Below are 27,387 nucleotides of genomic sequence, written 5' to 3'. Positions count from 1 at the left end.
ATTGACGGCAAAAACAATTCTTCTTTGTTTTTTATTCGAGTGTACACTATGCAAGCAATACACTTCTGTTACTCGAGACAACAATTCTGTTAGACATATTAATTTACACGCGTTTGCCATTTTATGATTACTATTATTTGTTGTTGTTGGTGTTCATATATCTGGTTGATTGTATTTTCAGTCGATTAAATTATCAACCAATTTATTATTCTCTTCAACATCATTTTAGTGTGCAAGTGTGTATGCGCGAGCGCGCAATGCAATTGATTGAAGTGATATGCTTAGTCACCGTTTTGTTCGACGAATGATAAAGATGTTTCAAGTTGCAATCGGTTTCTCTTTATTTCATACACAGATTGCTAGTAGCTACAAATTGAGAATGTAATGCATACTTGTGATCGTGGTCGAAGGTTGTAAATGAAGGGATTTCTCTGTGAATATATTTGTGTATGGTTCAAATGTCTAACGTTGGTCGCATCGAATAATTCGCATCTGCTTTTGTTTACATCGCCTCCATTTCGAAGCGACCGACAAGTAATCGATCAATAATAATTTTAGAGAGACGCAATGTAATCATAAATACGCGACAAAATGGCTTTTTATTTTAACATAGATGCTGGCTGTATCGCTGCTGCTGCTTACATGCACTTTGTATCGATTTGTATAATTATAATGTATGGATGCCGTTCTAAATTCCAACGCCTTCAGTTCAGCCAGAGAGTGACAAATGACGAACGATAACAACAACAACAAAAACCAAATAAAAGCTTGAACACTTGACTTGGTAAAGTGTACGCAAATTCGTACAGTGTACTAAAAACTAAAGAGATTGGAATATGACGGCACACCAATTGCAAATATCAAAATCACAAGAAGTTAAGCAAGAAAAAAAAAACAAAAAAAAAATCCCAAACAAACAAGCAAACAAACAAATTCAGAGAAATGAATTGAGACATACTTGAAAAAATAGCGGCACACAAACACACATGACGACGAAATTAATAAGAAAAAAATATATATACTCTCATTTAATAACAGGTAACCAAATACGGTTGACGCAAAAAGCATAAACAATCAGCACAAATCTCAATAAATAAATCCAAAGCGTGAAGAATAAGCAATTTCGATAAAAGTGTGAAAGAGAAAGAGATAGAGAGCGAGATAGATACGCATACCGAAGAGAAAAAAAAAGCACACTCACAAAATCGAAAACGACGACAACAACACCTTGCCATTTGGAATAACCACAGAACATTGTAATACAATAATACAATTAGGCGCCAGTTAGACATTCCTATCCTTCATATTGTCTCAATCCTGAGGCGTAGAAATCAATCTGATTTAACAACACTTTTATTTTATTAAAATAGCAATAATAAAATTACCATTAATATGTGACGGCGTATTGTGTGTGTATTCGTGTGGTTTTCGGCGTTTATTCGTTCGATTATCTATGTTATAGTTATTGTTGTCGCAGTTTTACATGTATTTTTCAATTTGTCGACCATGTTCGATGGCCATAAATTTATTGTTTGCATAAATATAATCATAATTTTCTTGGCGAAAAAAAATATAATCGATTCTGTTTAAAATTTAGTGAATGATTCAGATGTTTTGCAAATTTTATTGCAAAATTCTGGATAGACAGACGATCATATTTGATTTAATTTTTGTTAAAAAAAAACACCAATTAAGAAGCGATAATATATGACGAGACAGATGCCAAAATGGTGTACACAAAAACCAGGGTCAACGTAATAAAAAAAGAATCTACTTTTGTTATGAAATGGTTTGACGAATGTGGAGATACCTGCACATTATTGATTGAAAGAATTATAAAATTCAGTCGCTTTGAAGAATTCACATTCCAACGGATTTGAATTCAGCACAGCCAAAGAAACTGTACGACTATGACGACATGTAAAAATTCACCCGTGGTCCGAGTCTTATAATTATCTGAGATGAAGAGACGCTTAAAACCACAAGCACACAAAAGAAGAGTGAGAAAAAATACAATTATAATAGAGAGAAACAAAGGAAGAGAGAGAGAGAGAGAGAGAAAGACACAGAAAAAAAATGATCATTTTTTGTTCTTAAACATTGAATTCCGGAACATCGATAATACTGTCAAATCAATTAAAATGTTCTTGCATTCTATTGCTCTTAATTACGGCTTAAGATGCAGTTTAAGGACAAATAAAAATTCACATGCAACTGCTGATCACTGGGTACCGTTTGTGTTCTTCGCCACCTTAACCCCTTGATGGGACTTCACAATTCTGTTTATATATTTGTGTTCAGTGACCTGAAAAAAAAAATGCCAAAATAATTCCAGTTTTTGGGAATTTGTTCGGGAAAAAGTATTTTAGAGAAATGTACCGGCATTCGCACGGTAGATATTATCATTCAAAATTCATACTTGGTACATGTAACCGATAAACATGCACAACAACATAGGATGTATATGTCCTAAAGGTCGTCCAAGAGTTAAATTTGAATTGGGTGAAAGACATACAGAAAAAGCAAGGAAAAAGAGCAAAAATATGCCAACACTTCTACGTAGCCAAAGTGTTAAACTGTTACTTCTTCTTCTTCTTCGTCTTCTTTGACTTGAGAAACAAAATTCCAAATTATCACTCAACCATTAAATTACCAGTGCCATTACATGATTTAATAACTGGTCTTGAATGTGCTCAATCATAATCTCGATACAGTTTAATTTGCTTCGTGTTCGTTATTCCGTTTCATTTGTTGCGGTTTCTCTGTATGTGAGCACACTTTTTCTGTCGTCGTCAATTTTAATAACATCAGTTTAAAAAAAAGAAGAAAAAAAGCTGTTTGTGCAGATAGAAAAGAATGAATTTCATATAATTATGTGCGAACTAAATTCAAAGATTTATCAAATCAATCGACTGCGTCCGTCATTGTGTATGCGTTTAAATAGTTTTCATTGCAAATGAATTTTAATTATTTTTAAAAATGTCAAATGAAATAGGCGATTTCATTTATGCATTTATGACGAAGTGCGCATACAGTAATTAGAAAACGCATTTTTGCTCGATATAAATGCAATGCTGTCCAATCGAACCACCCACACACTAGGAAAAACTATTGATGTAAACAACGAGCCCAAAGATAAATACAGCAGCAGCAACAACAACAACAACAACAACAACAAGAAATGAAAGAAAGATAAAATAAACCAAATCATCGGCTGAATGAAAATCACATGGAGTTAAGAGTGGAGCGAACGTGAGCGCGACTGTGCTTGAACATATTAACATTCGCGCTACATTTCGAACGGCCTTTATCGACCTTGCAGACATTCGCTCACTTTTTATCCACATTGTACGGTATTTGGTCAGACGTATCGTATGTATTATTATATTGACACACACACACAACAATTTGCGTTGAGATTTTTTTTCTTCTTCTTCTTCTGTCTCGCTTTGCTTCTTCGCTTCAGAAGCTATCGGTGTGGTTTTCTTTATTTGCTGCCACGGTCTTTGAGATGTGTATGTTTGTGGATTTGGTTTTTTTATATCTTTTATACGCACATTTTTCTGGTCTCACCACTGGTCAGTGACCAGGCATCCGTTGTACAAAATATAAAATGAGTTGTTAGTATCTTTGAATAAAAAAAGAATGCTTTTTATCATCATCATCGTCGATTAGATGTAATGTGAACAATAGCATTTTCGTATGAAACAACTAGCAAACGCACGCGCGCATTCTACTTTGACACACTTCATCTCGATGTAAATGAACTCAAATCTGAAAAAGATGAGCATAACATATGCTCGACTAGTGGTAAAAAAAATATGGAATGTGATGCATTTTTTTTTTGCTCTTTTTCTCTACAACTTAAACCATTTCGATTGCAATTGCCCCGATCGCACAAATTGTGCGAAACTAAACTAGAAGATTGCTCCATCTATCCGAAAGTATTCGTAATGGATTACGGAACCACTGTACCATCGTTATATTTTAACATTCATCAAATGAAGAGAAAAAAAAAATAACAACGAAACGAGAGAAGAGAGCAAAAATTAAAAAAAAGACAAGAAAAAAAATCAACAACAACATAACCAACCAAATCGTCAACAGCAAACAGAGCAGCTGATTCCAAATAACTGGTTTGTTTTTCGTCATTCGAGTATTTAATGATATTTTATTTTGTATTTAATCTTGTTGTTAGTTTGGCATCCAGACATACCATTCTTTTATCCATAATAATTTGTATACATATGTTGAAAATTTCCACCGTCAAATTCAAATTTGACGTTCATTGATCGATATGATCATAAAAAAATTAAGTATATCGATGATTTAACCATGTCACAATTTATGTGTGTGTATGTGTGTTTCTGTTCACAAATGAAATGGTTTTTGAACTGTTTTTGTTAGGTTTTAAGAAATCACTTTTGAAATAAAAAATTTTTTTAGCTGTTACCGTTCAATCTTTGAGCATTTCTACACGCAAAATATGTGTGTGTGTGTGTGTGGTTTTTACTTCGATTTCGGTCGCATTTAATTTATTTTTTATACGATTGCGTTTGTGTATGTTTATGTCAGCCCAATTCGCTGTTGCATCGACAATCGAATTGAGAAACAAAAATGGTGTACGGTTCTTGCGTACGGCTGTTGGCCAAATAAAATGTTTACGTTTGTTTTTATATGCTTATAACATAAGATAAAAACGTGTTCTCTTTGGATCGTTTCTCTCTCTCTCTCTCTCTCTCTCTCTCTCTCTCGATATATATTATCGTTAATTTCGGAAAGACACATTGTCGAGCATTTGTATACACCAACACTCGATTCGGTCAACTTGGATCGGCGTTTTGCGGTGCTCGAAGGATGAATTCTGAATATTGTACATTTGCATTGATAATGAAACAAATGACTAATTTGTCTCTGTATGCGTGTGTGTAAAGAAGAAACAGCGGTCTGAAAAATTGCCATTAAGATGCTAAAACAAACTAATAATCGGTCGTTTTTCTTTTCTCTCAATTTCGATCAGTCATATAATCACATTTTAAATCGATGATGGAACATCACAAATTGTCATCATTAATCAAATAAGATAGACACTTGTGACCGAAAAAAAACCAAACAAATAAAGATAACAGACACATCAGGTTTTAAAATCTATTTATATTCGCGGTGATTGTCTCATTTGATTATTTGAAATCGGTGCAGTTTTTCACCCGGAAGTGAAATAACACAGCTAACAACAACAAAATTAGCACAAAAGACTTAAATAAGTACAAAAGTGTCTCCAGAGACATTAATTCTCGATTATTCGATTTTAAAGAAAGATACACAGAGAAAAAAAATGAGCAGACATAATCAAAATTCATGTGTTCAATTTCACATTCTCAAAAATCGTGGGTATGCTCGCGTTCGAAAAAAAAATACTAAGCATGACTTAATGAAACAATATGTTTCATATGCAAACGAAAAAGACAGCATGCGAACAGAGACGATCCAACAATAATAACAACGACATCTACTCAAAAAAAAAAAATCTCTCAGAAACCGTAAAATGAAAAAAAAAAAAACAAGTTGTACACGAACGGCCTTTATCGACCTTGTTCATTATACAATTTTTTGTCGCTTGTTATTTTCTTTCTTTTCGATTGCGTATCTTTCTTTCGATTAAATGTGCTATTTTCTTCTCTTTTGCTCGCTTGCTGTCACTGTCTCTTTCTCGGTTTTTTTTTATTAATACATGCACATCACATTTGAAAATTCACCATAAATTGTTGGCAACACAGATATCGATGTCCGTGCAGCATTGTGCCATAAATTGAAATGCCTCTTTAAACAAAAAAAAAACGACACGATGCAGTCGTATTACTTATTTTATTTTGTTTAAGCTTGAATTTTGTGCATTTTTCCAGCATGCATTTACAATGTTGCGTTTTTGTTTTGTTTTAAATCGTTTTCGGACAACTAGTATATTGATAAGTGCTCATTGGCAGCACGCGCGCTCTCGAAAGAAGAAGATTTGCAAAAATAACAAAAGATTTCAGGAAGATTGAAAACGATAAAAAGATGCTAGAGAGATAGATAGATAGAGAGGAGAAATATAAAAAGAAACTATTTTATGTTGAACTCACCGTTGTTCAAACGGTCAAACAGGAAATGAAGCGACAATATTTTTTATTACTTTTTAAAAGTTGATTTTTAAATATAGTTGGATTTGCTGTTATTTGTGTGTTTTTCGATCGTTTTATTCGCATTTTGACCTGCGCTAATTCTTGCCAAGGTGTGACATGTGTGTCTGTCTTGTGTGGGACAATAATCAATTACTTTTGGAGAGAGAGAGAGAACATTGTATGCATGGATCCCGAAATGAGACCACGTCCACACCAAATTATTTATGATTCTTCGATAAATATGACGAAAGAGAAATAATGGAGAGCAAGTTAAAATGAAAACCTACTTTTCCTTTGCGGTTCCGGCGACAACAGGCAAAATATTAAGCAACGTATGTGTATATCGCGCGAACCGTAAAGCGAAGAGAAAAAAAATACCTGCAATTATTCTAAGGTAGTGTATGATGGAAAGAAAAAGGCTACATGATGAATCAACTTCTTTCATTTCGTTTTTGCGAAGCAATTTGCAATGCAAGTGCACACAAGTTTGACTTTTATGATGCATTCATATTTTTTGAGTTGACAACATGAAACCACTAAGGCACTGGATACATTTAATGCCAGCCATATATACCGGTGAGACAACGATAAGAGAAATTCTCAATAAAATAATTCGACTACATTTTAAGCGGAATTCAATACAATCTCATTGAAAAGAAACAGAAATGTAAACAACATATTCCAACGTTCAACGATCGATTCTTTTTTTTTAAGGATTTTCACCACGTCCTTGGGAGTTTTTAATATCAAAATGAATAAATAACAAACATGTGTACATTATGTACACTTTCATTTCGATTTCGAATTCACATAGTTCACCAATATCAAATGTATTTATGTATCATAGTTGTGCAGCCACAACAACTAATGCTGCAGCCATACATCAAAAATGAACATTAAACGTCGTTCCATTTAAAATGGACTTTGTTCAATTTTATTCATTCATTTTCATGGGCTGTTTGGTTTTCTTTTCATTGCTTGGCCCTCTCTCCCCATCTCTTCATTTCTCTCTCTCGTGTGATTCGATATTTTTGTATTGAACATTTTTTTTAAAAACATTTTCCAATACAAAATAAAGGCACATTTCAGCGTTTTGTTCAATATGGACTGGGTTTTGGTTGTGTTGTCAGTGATTGTCAAGAAAAAGAAAAGACAGAGAGACACAGAGAGAAAAGCCGTTCCGGCTGAGATTGCATAGCTTTATATGAATTGCTAAGCGCATTGGCATGCTTTCTTTGCGTTCGGTGACTGTTTTTTTTATTTTCATTTACTGCTTTTGCAATTGAAACAAAACGACGACTCAAAGTGTTAGACATAGAAAACGATGCCAACTTAATGATTTAGTATCTCTCGCTCGTCACTTGATCCACATTAAGTATTTTCAATTCTTTTCAAGCAATTCGTATTTCACTGAGCGGCCATCGTGTGTGTGTGTGTGTGTGTGTGTGTATTAAATTTAAGGTGGATTCCACCGCATCAAAAGATGATGAATATTTATAATAAATTTGTGATTTGGTATACGTTCGAGATAGATTTTTTTATATTCATTCCTCAAATTTAGGGGCCGTTGTGTACGCAACAAACAGAAAATGTGTGTACGACAGAGTGAGAGAACGGTAGAGACACATCGACGACGAATTCGCCGTGTATTTAAAAAAAACTGTGCGTCGCTTAAGTGTTAAACAAAATTGCGCGGTAGCTGGAGATAAGCCATCTTAATACAGTTCATCATCGTTGTTGCTGCTCTTTTTTTTTGTTGTTGTCAACGTCGTTATTATCATTTAGTTTGGTGTTTATGCATATATTCGTATCACATTACTTATGTGATTTTTACTCTTAGTCTTCTTCATAATATATTCGTTTAGTTTTGTGGTGTTTCTTTGGGAGCCGCTCTTTCTAGCAATATAATGTGCGCGAGCTCGCTTCTTCTCTTTTTTATTAAATTTTTTTGTTCATTTATATCTTGTCCACATTTTTGATCTTCGTATTCCGATTGTAATGCGTAAATGACATTTAAATATGTGATTATCGTTATTTTTATTCGACTATTTTGTATATTTTGCCGTGTTTCACTCTTTATCAATTGGTATTTAATCTGCAACGCGACACAGACCGAAATCTTATAGGGCGTACGATGTGTATGGTATAAATTGAATGCAGTCGCTTCTTAGCGAGAGAGAAAGACATCACGAGAGAGTTTCTTTCTTCGTTTGTTTGCATCTGCTCTTTTTTTATTAAATATAAATTTGTTCGGTGTTTGTTTCGAATATGTGTTCGTATTCGAACAAGAGAGAGATAAGCATCTACAAATAGCACAAAATCTATTTCGATAGAACTAAATCAACGCATTATTTCTTGGGTCGTTTCATGACTATATTAGCTGAAATATGTTGTTGCGGTAATATTTTCTCCTAATAAATTTTTATTTAAAAAAAAAAGCTTTTTAGCGACAATGGCATGCATATTTGATACCAATTTAACAATTTATTGACTATCCAAATTGGATTTTGCCACACAAAAATGAAGTGTGTGTAAAAATTCCCAAGGTCGTACACACTTATCAATCGTACGAACCGTTTTTTCCAGATAACATCCAAAAAACCGGTCAAAAACTATGATAATAACGAATTAACATAGAATGCATTTCAAAAAAAAAAAAGAATTATATATTTTAAATTCGATGAAAAGGCAACTTTATTTTCAATTAAATGAGATAGTATAAATCAAATTATGAATAGAATTGAGTTTATGTATGTTCGCAGAGAAAGAGATAGAGAAAAATGAGAGAGGAAAAACGAGACACAGAAACTATCGAAGAAATCTCTGTCATTTTGTCTCCACAAAGACTGGGAAATATCAAAGTCGACGATCGCGTTTGTGTATAAAGTAATATATGTATACATTGATATCGAGGAGGTCAAATCTCATATGAAAATAGTAATTAATTCAAACAAGTTCACCATTGACTATGCAAATTAAGTCGTATATCGTCATACGATATGATGATGATATTTTTTCTCATTTAATTATTGCCCTTAATTCATTTATGAATTCGGATTACGCACAAACAGTAACAATTGACCATCACCGTCGAAAATGTGTTTGCTAATCCACAATTTAATTTTATTCGAAACCATTAACCCCGAATCGACACTTTCTATACTTTACGCTCAATCCGAATATTGAACTCCCATTTGCTCTTTTATTATTACTTTTCTCAACTATCTGTATTCTAAAAAAAACGAAAAAAAGCCAACGAAAAAATTAATCAATTTGTTCAAAGAGAGACTGCATCAAAAGTTGTACGCAATTTATATGACTTTTATATTTTTATTGCATTTAATATGTGTTTTGTTTATGTGTCTCAACTCAGGCGAACTGTAAAAGGCGAAAAAACTGGAACAAACGATAAACCAGACACATTCAAAATGAAAGTGTCGTGTGGGTCGGTTGTTGTTCTTGTGTTTTTTTCATAAAATTGGAATTTCAAGATTAGTGAGAAGAAAGAAGAAAAAAAAAACATACACACATTGCAAAACACGATTTTTATTTATTGAGATACAGATACATATCGTATTTATCTTGTATTTATGTTGTTATTGTCATTGCAACAAATCGATTGTGTCGAACACGCTTACAATTGTCGTTCGATGAATTCTTACAAATGACAAAAATAAAATGACCAAATTGTGTGCAGTGTGCTGTGTGATGATGGATATTTTTTTTATTACCGATTCAAAAACCAGAAAAAGGTGAAAACAATATCGCCCCCGTGCTTAGATCATCAAATTTGACATCAATTTTTTTTTTCATTACGTTATTAGATAATTAAAGTGTGCGATTGGTGTAAAAATAGATGTTTTGTTCACAATTTTAACTTGTTTTATTTGAAAATATTAATTTAATCATTTTCGTTTTCAGAATGGTTTCGTTGAATGTGAACAGGAAAATTGTCCGGCTGTTGATGATTGTTACATGCTTGAAAAGAAGAACGGTTGCTGTGAAAAATGCAAAGGTAAATTAAAAAAAAAAACAACAAAAATACTGCTCAAAATTACATTTTTACGCAATTTATCTTTTGCCTTTTTTCTCTCTCTGTTTTCTCTTCAATTTCTCATATTTCATTGGATGAATGCGATTATGTTTGCAATCGAACATAAACACATGCAATGCAATGAAATCAAATAGAATGCATTTACAAAGGTGAACGATACGCAAGTGGTGCCGAATGGTCTGATCCAGACGATCCTTGTGCAAGTTTTAAATGTATGGCTGGTGTGGTTACGGAATCGAATATGCAATGCTATACACCGTGCAATAATCCGTTATCGCCGCGAAAAGGACAATGTTGCTCAACCTGTTTAGGTAAGTCTCGTATGAAAAATAAAATAAATAAAACAAATTGAAAAGAGAAGAAAAAAACTATATTTGTACATAGTGAAGCGCATTGATTACAATCACAAGTTCACAAGTGCACAGCACACTATATTCCGTGCTGAAAAATAGGAAATTATGCAATTAGAATGAAATGAAATGATACAGTGCACAAAAAACTAAAGCAAAAGAGAGTGCAAGCGAGATGGAGTAAACACATACAAAAATTAATAACAATTTTTCCATGCGAATGACATTTTATCCGTACAAAAACCTGTCGTGTGGCTTTTTTTTTTTGCTTCAACATTGAGAGTCTTAAATGGTTACATTGTCAGCAACAATTTCAAATAATTTGCGTTTATTTTATCGCACATTTATATGCCTACCAACATGTAATTTTTTTTTTCACTCATTCGTTGTGTTCATTCAAGTGCAAAACAAAAAGTCTACGGCAACGACGACGATAGTAATAACAACAACATGGTCAAATGAGCAAATGTAATAAAAGACAAGGATTTTGACCGAAGTTCAGCGTTTTACATTTTAAAATGTTTCATCTCCTTACTTTCTAAGAAAAATGTGCAACGATAAATCGGTGGAAATACGCATTTTCTGTGACAATTCTTTGTGCGGTTTGTTTCACCACACACCGTACAATGGTCAACAACTCTTATAGATGGTGGTCACTGGATTTAGAGATGCAAAGTAGCATTGGCAAAAGTAGATACGGTGTACCAGCAATAGGTATGCCGCTGTGCATATCAACGTCGAACAACACAAACAACAATCACATCGCAAGTAGTTAAAAGTTGTTAATCGATGAAATAATAGATGCGATTCTGACAGATGACAATCTTAATCACACGAAATACAACATAATTAAGAAAGTGGCTAGAAAACCGCTGTCGGCTATCAAATAATATCACATTTCATATTCTTCACCTCCTATTACATTATGATTTGCATAATTTTTCACCCGATGAACGAAACCAAACAACAACAACAAACAAAAATATGCACACGAAGACAAACAGACAGACAGAGCTAACGACAAAATAAAAGGGAATCCAGATGATTCTGCTCCTGGGCATATATTGCAATGTGTCTTTTGTATCTCTCGTTCAGCACTCTTTTTTTTATCTACAATTTGTTTTTTATTTACTTCTACGCTACTATCAGCGTAGCATATGTAAACAGAAATTCAATTGCAGTTGATTTGACCGTTCGCTAGAATTGATACGTTTGTAGGATTGTTTGTATGTTGAAATTTGATGATAATGGTTAAGACCCTGATTGAAATAGGTTTCGAAGCATTGACGACATTGCCACCGATATCTTAACGCTTTGAGGTAAATTTTGACATCCCACTAACTGTACCAATCATATTTTCAAAATGAAACAAGCCGAACTAAATTTATGCCATCAAATCGTCCTTCGTTCGTTATTTTCGTGCAGTTCGTCATTTTTAAAATATCTTTCCCACTTCTTGCATATTCTTAACCTTAATTTGCAAGCTTTAGATTTGTGAGCACACAATTTTCTCTAGCCAATCATAATTTTTTTCAACTTTTTGCCTTGAAGCGAGCACTCACATTGGTTTCAAGTGTAAATAAATTCAAATCCTTTGCATGCGAAGAAAACGCAACCAGCAAATCAATTGAATTCAGCATCGAATTGAATTTTCAACCGCTCGAAAATGATATTGATGAGGGAATTCGTTAAGCAAATTGCAGTATTGCAATACGGTCAACCACAAAATTTGCCTTGCAGCACTGGAAAACTCTTGCACAATATTGAAAAATTATGTTCTTGAACGAAAAGAAAAATGATTGTTCGATGCGCATACAAAACTACAAAACCAAAAGGTATATGAACTGAAAAACGACGACGACGACGACGACGATAACAAAGATGATGAGATCACAAAAATGCAGAGCCAGGGCATTTGGAATTTTACAGAAGAGCACCAAAGCGCTAAACCTGAAGTATAGTTTTTGTACTTTTTGATATTATGGTCTGTGGTAACATTGATATTTGTTTTGGAAAAAAAGGAAAGAAAAAAAGCATACCACGACAACGACGGTGACGAAAAACGTACGTAAAACTTTGTGAACTGGTTTGTTGCGCACCGTTTTGTGAATTTGTTGTTCGGTGCATTTTTGCTGATATACATTCTTCGTGTTCCTTTTCTGCCTTCTTCTTTTGTTTGGTCATTTTCTTTTGGACTTTTGCAGATCATTTCATTCTTGCTTTTTTCCCCGTTCGATTCCAGCACTATATTTCGTAGTTATGTGTTTTGTTTTTTTTTATTATTATTATTTCCACCATTATTCCATTCATTTTTATTTGGGTGGTCTACAATGATAATGTGAAATTTTGTTTTGATTTCAAGTTTGTTATGTATTTTTTCAACATAATACTGTTTTCATTGCGAATTCAATGCTGAGCTTTATATTCAATGAGAATATTGACAAAAAATATCGTCTAGAAAAAAATCTATCAAAAATACTTTTTCGATTTGACAGATTATATTTTTTTTTTTCGCGGAAGGATTGTTCAATTTGTTGTTCTTCAAAAGAGTTTTTAATCGAGTCAATTTCATCCGAACATGTCAAACGTAATTTCAAAATGTCTGAACAAAAACAGCAAAGTGCAAAACCGAAAAAAGTCAAACTGATTAATTTTGAATGTGAGTTGCCTGCTCTTCGGAATTTATCTGGAATTATTGATCGGAGACTAATTTCATCCGGTAAATTGATCCGTCTTTTTTTAGTAACCGCCTCAAACTCATCACTTTAATTGAAAATAATAAAAAAAGACGTCGAATGCCTCCGGATGCCTTTGGTGTATTTAAAAACCGAAATGAAATCATGTGCATTTCACTAAATTGCCATTTCATGCTCAAATGGTTTTCTTAACGAAAAACCGAATTGACAAACTGGCAAATCGAGAGAAAATAAAAAACAGCATCGAAACCGAATGGAAATAGAGATAAGATATCCTGTTGTATATGCTTTCCATCGCTTGCCGTATGTCAATTGTCGATTAGTCATCAATAACATCGAAATCGTTGAGTGATCGAAATACCTTCTTAAATTCACTTGAGAATGGGAAATAAAAATCGGTCTTTTATTCATAGCTCTTGAAAATCAAATCTGAAATGATGGCTGATGCATCAATGTCATCACGAAATACTGCTTGCTGACAGCACACCATCATAATGACATATCGAAAAAGTGATGATTCGATAAATGCAATAAAAAAAGACTCACAAGAAACACACCGAAAAAGAACCTTTTTTCTACCAGTTGCCTCGTGATAGCGTGCGCAAATGCATGTCAGAATGTGTTTTTTCGTTCGTTTGCTTTTTTTTTTCATTCTCGAGTGTGATTCATCCGAATGTTTTTAATCCGATGGTGGTTCAATTAACGACGAAAAGAGAATTTAAAAAAACCAACACAACAAAATTGAGTGGAATATAAAGATATGATTTTGGTATAAATCACCACTTAAACTAACAAAACGATAACGACATAAATTTAACAAGGTAGAAGCAAATGTGTTTCGAAATGCCATCGAATTCGATGTAGAGCCACACCACAGCCGATGTTTTCCTTTCCTTCCTCACCATCCTCCGTCATTCTTTCGAAAAAGATTAATGGAAGGTATAAACTCTATCATCAAAAAGCATTTCCTAATCTCGTTAACAATTACGAACTAATTATAAGTTTCTTTTTTGTTACCTGTGTGTTGTACATTTTTTTTTATTCTACTTCTTTGCTATCTCTTTTTCACTCGGATATATAGTTTTTTTGTTTTTTTTTTCGTTTTTTTTATGGGTTAGCTAACATGCAAACCTGCATTAACAAAAAAATGATATGCAAGCGTGTCTGATCATTCATTGCTATTTATGGCATTTTTTTCTCTTTCCGTGTGGTATGTATTTGTTTATTGGGGAATATTAACATCGTTGGTTGCATTCATCTCTTTTCCCAAGAGTTTCAACCGATGAGTTGCTAATCATCATGGTATTTTGCGTTTGCCACACTAAATTACTTCCTAAATGACTGTGTCCAGGTATCGACAAAGGAACTAAAGTGAAGAAGAAGAAAAAAACAAACAAACATGGGAACCAACCGCCACGACAGCGCGCACTAATAAAAAAAATGGGTGAAAATGAGAACCGCCGCGTGTACATATTAACACACACGAAAAAAAAAAAACACACAAAGGGCAAACGAAAATGTTATGCATTATATATTGAGACATATCAAATTAGAGATGGTTTATTCAATTGGACAGATGAATATACTCGTCAGAAGCATGCGCTTGCAGACACGGCATGTTCTCATCACATCATCATCTCTTATTCGGCTAGTTATCGCTAATGTGCATCAAAAATATTTCGAGCCTTTGAGTTTGGTCTCCTGTTTCGTTACTTCTTATTCTGAATTCGTGATATTTGTTTTTATTTTTTATTTTCCTTCTGTCGGTTGTTATTCTTTTTGCTGTTCCGCTCTTTGCTCTCTTCCCAAAATTAGACATATGAAATATAAATCTTCAGCGCATGATAATATAGTTTGCGTATTTGAGCATTCAATTAACATTTTCGTGAATGGGAAAAAGAGCTTTGGATCACACACATTCAACATTATTCGGTCGACAGAAGCAACAAAGCGGAATATGAAAAAAAAAATAAACGATGAAAAGACGAAGTCATGATCGCCAATTTTAAAAGAACCATATAATGGTTTCATGATAGATTCCATCATTTCTGCAAGTTTCAGTAATTTAATTCTTTGGCATTGAGAACACACAGAAAATCGATCTACATACGGTAGACAACAGGTAGACCGTTTGAGGAAACGAACCAGATCAAGTGGCGCATATCGTTCATTCGATGGCTCTCTTTCTCTCGTTACACACTCATTCCGCATTGATTACTCCACTGGTGCTCTTTCTTGTAATACTCTCACAGTCCATCGACATTTCTACATTTTTGTCGAAAATTGATGTTTATCTCCTTATTTGTTCGGGTTGTTTGTTCTGTTTGTTCATCTCTCGGTTTATTGCTTTGTATTCTTTCCACTCAGACCTTATCGCTTACAACATTTATTAATATTAATTTTTTTGTTTGAATATGTGTATGTCTCCCGCCCTGTGCATTCGTGAATTTCATTTCAACACAGTGAATACATTAAGAGAAGAAAGAAAAGGTACACGAATGCTATGGCAAAATGGAAATGGGAATAAGATGCATCACACTGTACCGCACATCAATTTCATCGCTCATTTAGTTAGTTACTTTTGTGGCTAAACTTCCTACATCTCGTTTTATACACTACAGGCCAAAAGTTTGTACCAATTGACATTTTTTCGATGTGTTCAATTGCAAAAAAAGAAAATCCGGTGCCTAGACTGAAATTCCAAAAAATTTAAAATATTAGAACGACTGATTTCAAATTATTCTTAGTTAATTTCAAACTATCACATTGTCAATTGTGTGTGCATCATTTTGGCCTGCATTGTATTTTTGGATATGATGTTACGTGTAAATGAATATTTATATTAAAATGAGACAACTGAGATTGACTCAAATTCCAATAACAAACAATCATAACGATGTGAGAGCGTGGAATTAAAAATGTTTGTTGAATTTTTGAAGCAAAATCTGCCAAAAAAAATGTTGCTCCTTTTTGCCCCCGCATTGCTCGTTCCAACGAACAACACCACACAGTTCAATAAGATGAAATGTAATTCGTGTCTTTATTTCTTCATGTGGTTTTTATCTTCATTTTTTTCGGTTAATATCTTGCCAGAAGTTATCGACAAAATTATTCGATGATTTCAAAAAAATGATCGCTTACTCACGAAATGGCCAACAACAATAAAAGGTAACGTCAACAAAAAGCCGCACGACTCCATTAATGGAATGTTTGCATTCATATATTGATTTTTAATGTGCTGCTTCTTGACCCAGCCTGTATTGCCTTTTATTTAAAAAAGAAAAAGGATGAAAGAACAAACAATGTTCTTCTTTTTTTGGTTTCATTTCATTTCGTGTGTATGCTTGATGTGTACAAAACACATTCGAATACATATAAAAAGATAAAATCGATTAGACTTTTTCATGTTGTCATAATTGACTGTTGATAGATTTAATGCAATTTGAGAAAAAATGAACGCCGACAAACAGTGCACTGAACCATACACAACGCAGCCGATTGAAGAACGAAGAGAAAAGGCAGGTGTCGCAATTTCAAACTTGAAATACGACACAATATTTTGTGAGATGCCAAATTGGCAATGCCACAATCAAAGTGATTTCGATTTGTCTGACAGAAAATCCATAATTTAGCTGAATGGCTTCGTTCCATTGAAATGAACACACTCACTTTTCGCCATCGTATTGAAAGAGTTTCGCGAATTGAAACAACAAATTTATCCAGAAATAACAAGAACACACACCAACCGACCGACAAAACAAAAATTCCCATGGATCATCGATTCTCTTGATGGAATCGACATTTATTTCGGTTGCAATTTTTCGATCGATATACATAATAATAATAAATGTGTGTGCGTATTTGAAATGAAAGAACAATGCCCATAATATATGCGAATAGCTGCATGAAATTAAAGACATATCGTGCACACAGCATCCAGCACAGCGCGTGAGGCAAACCGTTTTTTCAAGTTTGTGTGTGTAGTTGATTTGGATTTCGCAGCCGTATCGGCATCGTTCATTATTGATTCCACATTTTCACGTTTATAACTTTATTTTTTTGACCGTTTAAACCACAGCAAGATAGAATTCCGTTCCCATTCACTTTTTTTTCTTCACTCTCGAAGTGAACGAACGATCGACAGAGAAGAAAAAAAGCCGAGGAATACCTTTCGGAAGAGCACGAAGTGTGCGGGGCCCAAGTGCGTTTTTTCTTTAATATTTCGTTTATATTTCAATGATTTCGTTTAGCTCATCATTATATTGTTGTTAGTCGTTGGTTGTTGTTCTCTTTCTGTCGCTGCCTCTTCGCATTCTTTCACTATGTATGATCATTGGTGGTCGTTTTGATGACTGTTTATTGTGTTTCTCTCTTCCTCGTTTTCAGTTTCGATCTATTGTTTTTATTTATTTCATTTAAATTAGCCAACTTAATAAAATCGTCATTTCCACGTTGTATTTTGTTTTCATTTTCCTTCTTTTCAAATAAATTTATTTCACCCGCTGTGAGTGTGAGTATGCATCTTGGTTACGTTGTCACAAATGCACTTAATTTGCCATTAAATGAATCATCAACATCGCTTTTCTATTATTATTTCTTCTTCTCTGAATACAAGCGGGTGCGGATAATTATTGTTGTGTATATGCGTGTCGTTTGTTTTTAAAGATACACTATTAGCATAATATCTTGCATCGATCAGATAAAGGTTTTGGATTCTTGTTGTTGTGTTCATTTTTCCTGTTAACAACTAATAATGATTGATAGAATCACCATTTAATGCCATCAGATAAGATGAAAGGAAAAAAAACACACACACACACAACAACAATAACAACATATTAATTGAAGTCTTTGTCCAACATCCATTACAACGTGCGTTTGTCCGAACCAAACCACTCCATGCATCAATTAGGCATCTGCATCAAGCAGAAATCATTTAGCTGATCTTCAATGTGTCGACCATTCTCAAATAAATAGGCACTCGAATATTTTCTGTTCTCGATGTTATGTGTCTCTTTTTTTTGCTCGCTCGCGCACTCACTTGCTGGCAGAGCGCTTCATTTTTATAGCTTCGATTCAGTTTCAACTGCATATCAAATCAATTTCCATGGCAATATGCAACGTGTATAATTTATAAGCGCAATATTCTCATGTTTATCTTTCTCTCTCTTTTATATTATCTCACTCTCTCGCTTTTGCTTACTTCGTAATGGGGTATAGGCACTCTATCTCATCTTTTATGACATTCTCAATGTGGTCATTATCATTTATTTGATTCGGCTGTACAGTTTGCATTTCATTGTTTTAAATATACATAATTTATGTCGACCCTTGACGATCCTATTTAAAGCCCATCAAAATTCGAAAGTTTTTCCATCTTTCGACCATAATTGTTCATGAACCATGTGTGTTTTATTTGTGGTATCTGTCTCCCTCTCGTTCATGCCGTTGCCATCTCGTCTTTGCGTTCATTTTCGGTGGTAAAACATGAATTGCATTTATTTTACAAAAAGAAAAGGAATGCCCACAACATTTGATCGATTACAAGGTTTTGTTGAGAGGAGAGAAAAAAATGAGAAGATCCGGCGCAATGCTTATTGTTTTTTCTTCGTCTTTATTGCAAGGCTCAAAACCATTGTTTTAGATATTTATATATATTCACTAATAGCATTGATGTCGTTGTTATTTTTCGTGTTCGTTTTTATCCTTCGTTATTTCTATTCGATGATGTTTGCGGCATGTGTTTTGTGGTATGGATACGTGGCCGGGATTACTTTGTTCAATATCTTGGTCGTTGGTGCATTTTGTACCTCATCTAAAATCCGTATCCACGGATTTATCTCTCATCCTCACCGAACTCGGCATTTTTCATGTACACAATTTTCATATTGGAATGCTCAGGTCCAGCATCCAAACAACGATGACGATGACACCGAAATAAACAAAAAAAAAACCTTTTATATTTGGCTTTAGAATAGATGCGATGCAGCAATCGACAAAGAAGCTGGAGTGTAAGTGTGTGTGCATGTTTGTGCAGCGAACGAAAGACAAAAACGAAAGGCCAGAAAAAAGAGGCGTTATCCGATAACCGTAAAGCATTTATTTTCGAATCGTAGCTATCCTTCTTCTTTTGCTCTCAGATAGTTCGTCCTCAGTGTGCGCACACGCCCGCGCTCGCGCTCACATTTAACTCTTTTGGATGCTTTACAACCTTGCCTTATTATTAAGGTTTGCTTCATTAAATGCAAAATGTAATTTAAATACGATTGTGTATATTCTCTTTTGATGCACAGACTAATTCGGAATATGCTTGGATATAGTTTTATTTTTTTCGTCGTTTTCTCTCTGTGTTTCTCTGTCTCTGTCCCTGTCTCTCTGTATCTTTCTACTTTCAAATCATTCGCGGTCTGTATGTTTTCTTTTCTGTGCTGTTCATTTGCTTGTTTGTATTTTAATGCATTTCGTTGCGGCCATTTGTTTGCTGTTAAACGTTAAAAACAAATACGATAAATACGAAGAGCAATAAAATATAAATATACGCGCATACCGTAACTAAAAGTAAGCAGCAACACACGCTCACGCATTAAAACAAAGGAATAACAGACCGAATAACAATAATAATAATAATGCGATGTATAGTTTCTTTTTTTCGTTGTTGTTGTTGTTGTTGGTTCGATATCATTTCTTCTGCTTCCCATTTGGCTGCGTACAGAAAACATGCTTTACTGATCAGGGCAGGCGGCATAATTTCTTAAAATGAATCAGCAGAAATTAATTTGAAGAAAACAAAAACCACTCAAAGTTGAACACAAACAATGACCGAAAATTCATGATGAAACACATGGGAAAAAACGGAGAAAAGCCGAATTAAAAGTGCATCAACCAATTACTTTTCATTTTCTTTATGTGTATAACGATAAAAATTCGACAAATCAAATAGACTTTTTCATTAACCGATTGTTTTTCATCTCTTATTTAATTATACACACTGTGCTTAAAGAACTTTAGAAGAATGAAAAAAAGAAGTCAATCAAACGGATTGGTATTTCGAAAGGAAATGAGAGAATTTCAAGTGTGAAAATGTCATTCAAAATGATTTTTTGTACGAATTTCACTTCTTAACAAAAATCTTCTGAAAGCAGTGAACATGGGAGAATATTCAGTTTGCTAATTTTGTTTTAAGCAAAACGAGAAATCAATGAGTACTACCAGAGAATGGCAGTAAATGCTGATCATCCAAATTAATTGAGCCAACTGACTGATTTTCAGGCATCCTTAAACATCCATTTGCTATTAAGTTTCACCTGAAATCGAATCATTTTCAACAACAAAAAAAACTTTCCATTTTGGCCATTGGCGATGCGTCCCGACCGAAAAAATTCGATTATAAATTGTGTGTTTATTTATATTTTGTTATGACAAATAAAAAGCTTTCAATATTTTGATCCCATTTAAACGTCAATATTGAGAAGATAAGCGCATATACTTCTTGTCAAAAGTGTTGAGAAAATCGTATTTTTGGCAATAACAAGGTATGGTGAATATTTAATCGGTGGTTTCATTCAGAACAAATATTTTGAATATATATATTTTTTTTCTTCCATTTGGTTAAATGCGAAATTGAACGATGAATGAAGGAAAAAAGAAGAAAACACTGTATGTGGCAATAAATGTGATACCCTTGCATATTTGTTGTGCCTGTTTTTTTTTTATTTCTTCTCCTTTATTCATTTCGGCGAATAAATAAAATAAGCGCAAATCAGTGAACTTTGTTGAGCTATTAAAGAACAAATGTAAGAGAATCTTGCGAAGATAAAACAACCGAAGTGGACTCGATAGGAATTGAAAGGGAAAAAATACAACATAAATTGATATGTGGTGGAACAAAACGAAAGCGCGCTCAATAGAAATTCCGGCGCTATTATTCAGCGTTATCTCGTCACATATACCGTATAAAATATTCTTATTTGTCGGTGATTTCGATTCGATCTTCCTATTTCAATTCAGTGGAGATGCATGCGTCTTTTGAACATGTTTTTTTTTAATGATAAACCAAAGACAATCGAAGTCGAGCATTCCACTCAGCTTCGATAGTTCGAGAGATAGTGTTATGATGATGATGCATTACACTGAAAATGTGTTTCAGACAGAAAGTCAGACACACAATGCAGCGTCACCACAATTTCTTTTGGCTTTTTATTTTTGTTTTATTTAATGGAAATGTGTTTTTACGATTTCAATGTACACTTGTTGATTTTAGTTAAAAGTTTTTACCATGTAATTCATAATTGATTTTAGTGTACTTGGCGTTTTGTCATTATGTTAGAAAACAGCTTTAGAAAAAAGTGTTTTCTTTCTTTTATAATTGCAGTTGAAGGTTTCGTGTACTTTCCCATTTCCGAATCGGTTTTAGGCACTAAAGTGGTTTCGTTTTGTGCTTATTTAGTTGTTTGTCAACTTTGAATCGCAACATTCTTTACGCCGTTGGTATCAATTTGTGTATCTTTGTATTTCTCATTTTCTTTCTTGAAAAGAAAGAGACTCCAGATCTGCATGTGTGTATAATTGTTTCCAGTTTTCGCATTATATTCCCGCAAATGAAATGCAAGCGGCAAACATAAATCTGTGCACCATGTTCAAAAGCTCATTTTTGTTCTTTTTCTCGAAACTCGAAAAATCAATTTCAATGTGCATTTTTCGCTCTTCTTCCATTTCGAATAAAAATTGTATATAAATAAATTGATATATTTCTCGCGAGGAGACCACCTGTACCGTATTTATTTCTGGAATTCTTTTGAACGATACGTACCGCAACTTCGATATATTTCCATTTCATATCGGGGAGGGGTTGTACAGACATCATCATTTCTGACAATCTTAAGTTACAACTACAGCACAACAACAAATAATTCTATTCCATCGTCATCGTTTTACCCAGACCATTCGCCCAAATGATTTAACAAATATTTATTGCTTTTTAAATTCATTCGGAAAATAAACGAAATGGAAAAACAACAACGTTCACGAGAAAAAGCAAATGAAAAAAACATTGAATCTTAAACCCTAATTATGAAATATATATATATCTTTCTGCCATTGTTCTATTGGTTGATTGGACTTTTCTCCACTCGTTCAGCAAATTATTTTTGTGGTCATCTCTTTCGCTGTGTATCGCTTCTGGTTCGTGAATTGAAAAAAAAAGGTGCTCATCGATGATGTAGAAGTGTTTGTACTTCGATTTATAAAGAAGAAGAAGAGCATCCATTGTTGCACGACTTTATTCCGAATCGATATTGTAGCGAAGAATGAGTGAGAGAACGGGGAAGCAAGGGAAGAAAAACAAAAGAATGGGTAAAAATGAAGTAATCTACCAAAAACTAACAGAAAACCACAACGAGTAAAAAGAAGATGAACAACGAAAGAACCACCCATTGACTTGTATGCCAGCTATTGTTGGTGCGGCTGTTGCATTTTTTTCTCTTTCTTCATGTATATGGAATAATTTTTCAACTTTGTTGCACAAAGTAGATTGTGTGTATATATATCGCACGGCAAAAGGAGAGCGATGCGGGCAAAGTCGCATGTTTTTATCTGTTTGCTTTTGTTTTGTGTTATTTTTTTTTCTTCTTCATTGGTCTCGCTGTTACCTCGTGAACATGGTCTCTTGACGCTTGTTATATGCTGCTGCTGTAAATTTTTCGTTCTCATTTCGATTGGAGAGTAATATTCATCACCACGAACAAAGAAAGAGGCGAAAAAAATCCGACAAAAATTGGTTTTCAACCACACACACATAAATTATCTAATAATGTTAATAATAGCCCTGGACCGCCGAAAATTTGACAGAACATGAATAATCGAATGTTTGGTCGCATGCATCACAAAACCAGCAACAGAATCAAATGCATTTTAATGAAATTATTAAAAACGACGATCAACCACAACAACAAGATATATTACGAGAAAAAATCGCCCAAGTAGTTTTTGTGTTTGATTTGATCATGATGATTCAATCATCGTCGTGAACATAGTGATTTATTTTATTTTTTTTCATTTTTGGTTTCACAAAATTGGCCCTCCTTTACGATCGTTAATAATGGTTAATAAAAGATTATATGCAGAGTGTGTCCGTCTTTATTTCTTGAATGAATTTATAAATATTCTCAGGCTGAGATGAAAGCCCGTTAGATGCATTCGATTTGTAAAGTTTCCATTTATTTATATATTTTTTGCCTCAAGTCAAATAAAACGTTAAATGCTTTCTCATTCGATTGACGTTCATTATACGTTGCAACGTTGGAAAGCGATTATTTTTCTCAATCATCTCTTTTGCTCGTCAGAAAAAAGAGATAGCAGCTGTATTACACATAAAATATAAAGAATCGGTTTAAATTCTGCCGATGGCTGGGCTCATTAAAGCTTGTGTGTGTGTGTTATATTTTTAGGCTGTTATTACATTTAATTTATGATTTATCCTCTTCGGTTCTCTCTCTCTCTCTGTGTCTCTCTATTAAATAATTATGTGAGTACATTGCTCACTTTATTTTCTCCTAAAAATCAACTTGCTTTGGAGTACAGCAGTGTTATAAGAAAATCTCAGTACCATTGATAAATGTCATTTGGAACGAATAGTGTACAGTATTTACAGACAATTTTGTTGGCAATTGATAATGTAATTTTCGCACTGTTTCCGATGTATTTCTCTCTCTCCTTCTTTCTCTCACAGCTATTTCTTTTTTTGTTCGTTTGTTTTCAATTTCAAAAGGATACGAGTTTTCAGTCGATTTCAATCGTTGATATATCGCATCCGACAGCTAGATTTATTGGAACAAATTGAAAGCGACTTTATTGCAAATGCAAGCGTCCGCAATCGAATGAAATGCGATTAAGAGTTTGTGAAAACAATGACAACGAAGAATCATGCCAACCAACCCACGAACCATCCATAAAATCTATGAAATGTTATTTGTGTCATTTTTATTTTTCAATTTTATTCCAATCGTTCGAAATATCCGCCATTATTTGAAAGAACGAACAAAAAACAATTCAAACAATTTCGCGCGTGTACAATACCCTTTCTCTTTCGCGTGGCCATGTTTTTATACGATAATATTTGTTTTATTTTAATGAATCGAGTTATGAGAAGCGAGAAAAAAAAACAACGGAACAAAAGGACTTTTCATGTACATTTCATTAAGGGCACGCTGAAAAGAGACAGAACGGACCAGAAAATGAAATGTACATTGATATTAGCAAATCGAGGAACTGACGCGCGATATAGTACGAAGAAGACAAAACAACAACAACAATAACAAAATTACATATATATACTGTACATGATAGCAAACCAAAACTAATAACAAACGATTGGCAATAAATTAAATTTTATTGGTTTGGTCATAAATTAAGACATATATTCATTGGACATGGATAATTGTCTCTAAAATCCGCTACTCTTTGAATCTTACTATATTTTTCTCTTTTTTTTTTTCTTTCGATCCCTTTCTTTCGAGCTCTTTATTTTCATTCGGTGCACTCTTGTGCAAACAATCATCCATAGAGATAGAGAGAGAAAGAGAGAAAAAAAATGTATTTAATACGGAAATCAATTTTCAGTAAGTTTACAAGCGTACCATTTCTTTTTGCTCATTTCCTCTTGCTACCTCTTGTGCATGCAAATATCACATGATAAACATACAGAGAAAGAAGCAAAAAACGAAGAAATTAATGCCACAACGATATTTATTAACATGGAATTTGGTTATGCACAGCAGCCGTTAAATACAACAACCGACTGTTGAAAAGAAATCACTTGGTAATTGTTCAATAAAAAAATGTCCGTACATTATAATCGCAAACGTGCTTGAAATAGAGAAACAATACATAAAATGTGTGATACACAAAAAAAAAACGAACACGAAATGGTATGGTAGGAAGCACAAAATCGACGAAGAAACCATAGAAGCGAGATGCAAGAGAAAAGGATTGAACGCACACCAAATTCACTGAAAACCAAATGTCTCTTTAAGAGTGCAATAATAATTCAAACCGGAATCATAAAAGGAGTAAATGCAATCGCAATCCGAGTATGAAATAAACAGTGAAAAATGAAGAGAGAGAGAGAGAGAGAGAGAGAGAGAGAGAGAGAGAGACTGATATAAAAAACAAATGCGTTCATTGAAAATGGTGTATGTGATATAAGGGATACAAAACGCAATAATAAAGAATTATTTAATGGCGATTTGTGCCATTTGATATTGAGATCGAACCATGTATGTGTGTAAGAGAGAAAGATTTAATGCACAAGCTTGAAAAAGAAACTGATTTCGCACAGTCGTCGCTTGTGTACACTTTTATTTTGCCGTCATTGATAAAATAACCATAGATCAATATTATAAATTTTAAAAGAGCAAAAGATAGATAGATAAAGAGAGAGAAAGAACAAAAATTACAACGATTAAGATCTTCAAATGGTTATTTGCTCAAGCAGAAGAGCACTAAGATCCGGCCCAAATGCACGCTCGAAAAACGGCGACACAAATGATCCCCATAAAAATAAATGTAAATAACATTACACAGTTTTAAATTGTGTTACTCGCCATATATCACTTAGTTTAAACATACACAAACGCATACACATCTGACTTTTGTGACTTTTGGCCACTAGATGCTGGCTACAATTTGTCAACCATTCTCAAATAAAAAGCCCAACGAAAAAAAAACCCCGAATCGTTTGCTTTCAGTGCATTTAAATTGACGCAAGAGAAAAAAAAAACATAAATCTGGAAGCTTTATTCGCTGCAATTGATATATTATTATTTTCATATGGGCGAGAGATGTCTATTCAAGTGCCAAACAGAATGAAAAGACGAATACCGAAAAAAAATAACATTTAATAGGTTTGTGTGTATGATTTTTTGTTCTACTGTTGTTTTTTCTCTTGAGTTGCGTTATATCAAAGTTACATACTGTACACATTATATAAACATTTAAAGCACACTAAATACAAACGCTCTATAACAAACTATAAACGAATCATATAATTCGGAATTGTTTGATAATACTTTGCCATTCGAAATGACACTAAAGGAGCCATAAATCATTGTCCAGTGTCCTATGTTCGCCTTTGTGCTGTTGTTTACCAACGGCTTAAAGTCATCTATGCTTTTGAATGTGATCTCATGAACATTGACAATATACGACAAAAAAAGCTTCCAAACAAACACTTTGAGATGTTACTCTTCAAAAGTTAAATATCTATTGTGCTAAATAGACTTTCCATTGTGAAAGACAAGAGATGAAAAATAAGACACATCGATAAGCTGAAGCAAAATTTGATAAAAATAAACGTTTCTGTTTCTTCGATTGAGTGAAAGAAACAGAAGGGGGCAATACTGACTCAGCACTGTGTGGGCAGTGCTTGGAGCCGCAAAATTTTATCTGGAGATATTGTGTACCATCTTTTGTATACAGTGGGCTTCAATTTGTACAATTGAATCAATTTTAATCGATGCGTGAAGCAACGAAAAAAGAAAGATTTTTTTTTTACTTCTGCATAAATCACATTGAATAATTCATTGAAAAAAAAAATGATCAATTAAAAGAGAAAAAATTATTTTTATTTGATTTCATCATTTTAGGATGTAGTCTAAACGGCCAAACAGTACAAGACGGACGTGAAGTGACACTTAGCGAAGATCCATGCTTAAAATGCTCTTGTTCAAATCGACGTTTGACATGTGTTAAAAAAGCATGTCCCGTACTCCAATGTCCACCATCCAAACAGATTAAATTGCCGGGTGAATGCTGTCCAAAATGTAGTGAAAAACGTCAAGTTAAACCATTTCCCGGACGTTGTATATTGGGCAAAGGATTTTATGACGATGGCAGACAATACAGTCCAGATAAATGCTCGACATGTACCTGCGTAAATGGTACATCAATTTGTCGACGCGAAACATGCCCAGTACTTGAATGTTCACCAACATATCAAAAACTAACACCAGGCGAATGCTGTCCACACTGTCCACCGGTTGCCAAAGCTCGTTCAACTTGCACACACGATGGTAAAACGTATCAGGTAAGTTGATATTTTACATTATATTGACAACTAAAAACGATTGTGA

At 33.8% G+C, this 27,387-nt stretch overlaps 1 protein-coding gene across 8 annotated transcripts in view; it reads left to right on the top strand.

The window, feature by feature from the left end:
* Positions 1–27,387, top strand: part of LOC116345290 (BMP-binding endothelial regulator protein) — a 68,066-nt gene that overhangs the window by 37,532 nt on the left and 3,147 nt on the right. For all 8 annotated transcript variants that reach the window (XM_031774530.1, XM_031774533.1, XM_031774536.1 and 5 more), the window contains exons 5-7: positions 10,083–10,176; positions 10,350–10,526; positions 26,902–27,341. In XM_031774530.1, coding sequence (XP_031630390.1) covers positions 10,083–10,176; positions 10,350–10,526; positions 26,902–27,341 — 711 coding nt within the window. The remainder of the gene's footprint in view (positions 1–10,082; positions 10,177–10,349; positions 10,527–26,901; positions 27,342–27,387) is intronic.

Source organism: Contarinia nasturtii, unplaced genomic scaffold, assembly GCF_009176525.2.
Source record: "Contarinia nasturtii isolate CC-2019 unplaced genomic scaffold, AAFC_CNas_1.1 Cnas_scaffold_1240, whole genome shotgun sequence".
NCBI lineage: Eukaryota > Metazoa > Arthropoda > Insecta > Diptera > Cecidomyiidae > Contarinia > Contarinia nasturtii.
The sequence above is the reverse complement of the archived record's forward strand: the minus strand, read 5'-3'. Positions and strand labels throughout refer to the sequence as shown.